This window comes from Scomber scombrus, chromosome 22 (assembly GCF_963691925.1).
Source record: "Scomber scombrus chromosome 22, fScoSco1.1, whole genome shotgun sequence".
In the NCBI taxonomy this organism is placed as follows: domain Eukaryota; kingdom Metazoa; phylum Chordata; class Actinopteri; order Scombriformes; family Scombridae; genus Scomber; species Scomber scombrus.
Window position 1 is genome coordinate 11,476,357 of NC_084991.1, and position 6,000 is coordinate 11,482,356.

General features: G+C 39.3%; 1 protein-coding gene across 1 annotated transcript in view; it reads left to right on the plus strand.

The window, feature by feature from the left end:
• Window positions 1–5,744, plus strand: part of sypl1 (synaptophysin-like 1) — a 10,661-nt gene extending 4,917 nt beyond the window's left edge. Inside the window, exons 3-6 of the mRNA XM_062443823.1 lie at window positions 3,224–3,342; window positions 3,516–3,720; window positions 4,172–4,363; window positions 4,789–5,744. Of these exons, the coding sequence (XP_062299807.1) occupies window positions 3,224–3,342; window positions 3,516–3,720; window positions 4,172–4,363; window positions 4,789–4,920 (648 nt within the window). The 3' untranslated portion in view covers window positions 4,921–5,744. The remainder of the gene's footprint in view (window positions 1–3,223; window positions 3,343–3,515; window positions 3,721–4,171; window positions 4,364–4,788) is intronic.
• The last annotated feature ends 256 nt before the right edge of the window (window positions 5,745–6,000 follow it).

The window sequence follows — 6,000 nt, forward strand, 5'->3', positions numbered from 1 at the left end:
CTCTTTCTGTGTGTGTGTCATACCCAGAGGACAGGGAGGTTCACTTATTTTCTTTGGTCTTTTTTCCCCCCCTTTCCCTGGTGATTTTCATCACATTCCTTAAGAAAAGTCACTGAAATCATCTTTATTTGTTAGAAATAAAGATGGAAAAAAATGGTAGTAAACCTCACAAATATTAACACAAGTCTATCATACTCATACAAAGGATTAAAAGCTTTCATACATCTGCAGCTAACAGTTGTCTCCAAAACTAACATACAAGTTTATGACCAATTGAGGATTTCCTGCATTTGTCTGTCTGCGTCAGTTTATTACCTCGAACATTGTGAATTTAGAGCATTAATATTCATAGACTGAAAGAAAAAGTGAGGTGAAGTATGTCAGCTACAAATGGATATGCTGGTTGCATGGGCCTGCCCTTCAAATAACACAGTTATAGATTAATGCATCTCTCAACAATAATTTACCCCTGAATAACTGTGCAGATGGTTGAAGTATTTAGCCTGGTCACTCACACACACACACACACACACACACACACACACACACACACACACACACACACACACACACACACACACACACACACACACACACACACACTCTCTCAAACTCACTCACTCATTTTGTCTGTCATGAGAGAATATACAACAGTCTCACACTGAAAGTCCAGTAGTTAGAGGAATCCAATGTGGGTAATGCAACTCAGCTACAGTTTTTCTCAGCTGTTTTATTTCTCATCATACACACACACACACACATACTCACACACCCACACACCCATGCACATTCATAGACATCCAGAACTATAGAGCAACAGAAAAGACACAGTCATCTGACTCAGGACAAGGCTCTGTGTGAGTGAGTGTGTGTATAACTGTGTTGGCCTTATGTAACACTTATTTAACAAATGTTCTTCTTCACAAGGGCCTGAACAATACATTTGTGTGCAACTATGCACTCATTTAATGCTCGTGCTGCAACGATTAATTGATTAATTGAAAGAATGCCAGAAATTTGCTGGGTTCAGCTTCTCAAATGTGACGATTCAATACTTTTCTTTGTCATACATGAGAGTGAACTGAATATTTTTGGTCTGCTTGGTCAGACAAAACAAGACATTTGAGGACGTCGCTCTGACTGAGTTATCAGCACATTCATCAGTAATGAAAATAATCCTTAGTTGCAGCCCTACTTGGAACGTCCTGCAGTATGTGTTGATACAGGGCTCCGACCTACACAATAGTGCAACAGTGTGTAGTAATATCTACTGTGTATAAAACATAATTAAGCACATCCAAGAGTTTGAATGGATACCAAGAAATATTTGAGCAAACACTAGATTTTTATTGGTACCAAATATCACTGTGAAAAAAATTAACTCTAGACTTGTTCTGTTATTGTTAGTTTGCTTATCCAACTAACAATAACATCTTAGAAAATGTATTATTTACTTTCAGCTACAAACATTTAAAGGCTAAAGATATTATAGGTATGAAAAAGTTACACTGCTGCACTTCATGCTTTTCCAACTTATTTTTATAGTTGGATGACCATTTTTGTCCCATGTCTGTCTAGCTTGTATATTTCTGAGTAACCCAAATTAAAAAGGCTGTTTACTTGGCACACTAGTGGTCTGGCCTAAACACTCATACCTCCAGAGATATTATCTTAAACAGGAAGAGGGGCTTCAGAGTAGCAGACGATACAAGGCTGCATCCTTAACTCAATATGCTGGATTGTGATGATGAAGCTGTTTCTCTCTTTTTGGAGGGCGAGTCAGGTTTTTCTGGTCTTATGAAGGAAACTTTGTGGTAAAATGGACACAAGCTTTGCTCGCTATTTGGTAAAGTCAGACTGACCTGGACTCAATGACCTCTGTGTAAGAACAGGAGGGAACACTGCTGATTATTCTGATTGTTTTACTTCAGATTTATGAGGATATTTTTCTTTTTTTCTTCTTTTTTTTTTTTTTACAGCTAAAGTCAGATTACAGGTCCTTATCGGAAGCTATCCACACAAACCTCTAACTTAACTTAGTGGAAGCATGACTAAGTACTAAATCTGTGTGTTCGGTCGATGCAGGCTTGTTACAGTTGTTCATGCTGTGACTCCATGACCTCGTAATGGAAGTGTTACAGTGAAACAAGAGTGCGAGCAAAGTAGCTTACTGTGGTGTCTCCTGCAAGAAAAACAGGAAGTGGCAGCCAGTGACATCTGGAGAAACATCTGGAAAGGGGCCTGGAGGTGTGTGTATGGGTGTGTGGGTGTAAATATACAGTATGTGTGTGTGTGTGCGTGTGGGTCTTGTGGTGTAAACCTTAAGGCTTCAGCTGCCCTGTTGTAAGCATTTTATGAGTGTGCGATACAGTCGTGCTGATGAAACAGAATTTAAGAAAATATTTTATTTAGAGAAGTCATTACCTTTCAGTGTGTGATTTACGATAAAGATCAAAACCTTTGTCATGTGATGTGACCCACTTCCTGTCCACTGCACTGCATGCTGTCTGCTACAGTATAATAAAAATCAAAAGCATTTTTAAGTGTTAAATATATGAAGATATGAAGCTATGAAAACTGTTGACAGCTCGGATCCTTTCTACAGAATATTGTAAATTATGTTGCATATTTTCATGTCAGATCTTCTTTATTTTATAGTAAATCGATATCGGTGGGAGTCGGACTGAGCTTAATAACCATCACATTATATGATCAGTGTTTCACCCGCTGCAGCTTGAGGGTTAAGCTTAGTCGCAGCCACTCTGGCTAAAAGAATTCAGCATGTGTTGGTTTTAAGGAGAGTATTAGTGTCACATGGCCTACACGCTGAATCAGATTCTTTTCTGCCCCTGCAAGAAAAATGGCAGCATTAGCCCCACTTTATTGTATTTTATTTAATTCAATTTTCCTTTTATCTTAAGATATTAAAAGTCATTTGATTCATTCGTTAATCAGGATTTATTAAGTCCTTGAAGTTACTGTTCTATAAACAAGACATTAGTTCTTCTTTACTGCTAATGTTGTGTTCTCAGTTTCCATCTTTGTTCTGTATGTTAAGTTCCAGTTTTGTTATACTGTGCTCTCAAACAAACATTCAATAATCAGTCTGTCATTTAAAAGAAACATTTTGCATCACAGCTTTATTAGAAAGAATGTTATAAAATCATCCTTTCCTGTTTAATAAATCCCCTTATCTCTCGCCCTCTTTTCTCTTTCCAAACAGCTCACGGCCATATTTGCTTTTGGAAGCTGTGGTGGATTCTCAGGGAGGAACATCATATCCCTCTTCTGTGGTGATGGCAGAAACGAAACTCTCAACGCCAACTTTCACTACCCATTTAGGTGAGAATTCCAGCGCGTTTTGGTGATTTTCACCATCGGGCGCAGGTTTGAAATGTTAAATGATCGATTAATCATCTTCACAGATAAGAAATCAATTCTAGGACAGCATGTGTAGGAATGAAAATTAAATAACAGTCAATTTTTTTAACCTTCCATCGTGTGTTGTTGGCCAGGTTAAGCCAGTTCCCACTCATTGAGGGAAACGCCACTATTTGTAATAACTCCGTCACAGCAACATACATGGTGGGAGACTCTGCCTCTTCGTCTGAGTTCTTCGTGGGCATCGCCATCATCTGCTTCCTGTATAGCATGATAGCTCTGTTGGTTTACTTGGGCTACATGCACGTCTACAAGGACTCTGACTTTGGACCCATTTTTGTGAGTACTGATCGAAACTTAAAGGACCAGTGTAAGATTTAGTGGCATCTAGCGAAATGGACATGGCAGAAATGGAATATAATATTCATAAGTATATTTTAATCAGTGTATAATCCCATACAAGTAAGAATCATTGTGTTTTTATTACCTTAGAATGAGCCTTTTATATCTACATAGGGAGTAGGTCCTTTTCCACTGAAGCCACCTTGTTACACCGCCATGTTTCTACAGTAGCCTAGAATGGAGAAACCAAACACTGGCTCTAGAGAGGTCTTTTGCGTTTTTTTGCAGCCACTGTGTGTAGGTTCTCACGCTTGGAAGGGGAGCGTGAAGGGGAGGTGTACTCATTTTGGTTGCAATCTGCAGCCTACACACAGGTCCTTTAAATCAAATCCTGAAATGAATTACGTATCAGAGCTGAAATTTCTCACGTGTTCACTCTTATTTCCAGGACTTTCTGATCACAGCGGCCCTGGTGTTCCTGTGGCTGGTGTGTTCATCTGCCTGGGCAAAGGGCCTGCAGAATGTGAAGGACGCCACAGACACTGACGGCCTCAGCGCCACACTGGGATTTTGCAAGGGGAACAACATCACCTGTGAGGTCACAGAGTTTGCCAACCTGCGGACGCTCAACATCTCAGTGGTGAGAAGAAACAAAAAAGATGTATCCATTTCCATTTAAAACCCACACTCATGATGAGTTCATCTATTTGGTTCTAGCCTGTGAATTTGACCAGTTGAAATATAGAGTCATTGATTCTGGCAGCGTCCCATCACCGCAGCTTATATAATAGTATGCTAGCAGACTGCATCATAAACATCAAGCAGCCTGACTCACAGTCATGAGACAGCGAGCAATAAGACTTTCATTTACCTCAGACATTGTTGCCGTGCTCTGCTCAGTATTTCCTGTGTTACATGTCCAAAATCAAATTTGTTGGGATGAACACAAATGTGGCCACAGTGTGAGAATCCACACATTGTCTGAAATGTTTTCTTTTGTGTTTTCAAGAGTTCAAAATGTTGTTTTAGTAACTATACTTTCTTCCCATGTTCTCATTCTTCCAGGTGTTTGGCTACCTCAACATGTTTGTGTGGGCAGGCAATGCCTGGTTTGTGTACAAGGAGACCCGTTGGCACTCTCAGAAATTCTCTACCCAGTCTGGACCTGCAAGGCAACAGGTCCCTGCGCCCATCTAATACACACTGCAACACGCAGACACACACAGACACAGAGGTCACACACAGAGGAGACAGACACAAACAGACTCGCAAACAGCCACCGTTAGAGCACAGGTACACACACATGCACACATGCACACACACACACACACACACACACACACACACACACACACACACACACACACACAAAATGCTCTGTGAAGACAATAAGATGAAGGAGAATTTGGTGGATCATCAATATAAAAGCTATTGTTTTGGATTTCAGTGCGGTAGCAACAGTTTTACTAGTCATAGGAGAGTTAAATTGGCATTTTAGAGCCCAAAATGTCTTTATCGTATCATTCCCTGCACATTCATGGTACACTTATATTGTTCAGAACAGTTCTAAAAGACATGTAAATTTCCCCAAAAATATTCTCTAGAGGGCTAAAGCAACCTTGCAGTGGTGGCAGCACAAGGAAAATAGGCACCACATCTAATGTTTCATCAGCTTTTATGTTTTATTTGTACCTGCTCCGTATATACTATAGCAACACCAATGCAATAAGTATGTCAAAGCCTTTATTTGTGCCTTCTTACAGCAACACCAAGGTGGTTTCTTAAGCTTTAGTAAGCAGATAGAAGTGCAGACAATGACCAAATGTGCTCACAACTTGAGCCATATAGCAGTGTTATGGCTTGCACGTCTAGCAGTTCTCTCACTTCCCTGGTTCCCTTTTTAGTATACTGGTTGAATTTGTTCTGTTTAATTGTATGCTGATGAATGTAAGGTACTTTATTGATTTTTTTGTTTTTTTTTGTTAGTAAGGATATAAATTTGATTAAGATGTTCAGGGCGACAGAGAGGTGATGTTGTTTGTAGTGCACTATGATTTTCTACACTTTATTACCATATCAACAAATGACATTCATTGTACTGTATTTTATTGACATACAGTATATTTCATAAATTTGTTGTTGGCCTTAAAGTTGAGCCATACATTTGCATATGTCTTATATGTGAGGACTTACGCACATTTTGTATGTATGTTTTAAGATTAAGAGCGTTTGTGTATGCACTCATATATTCATATATTCATTCATTCATTGACTTTC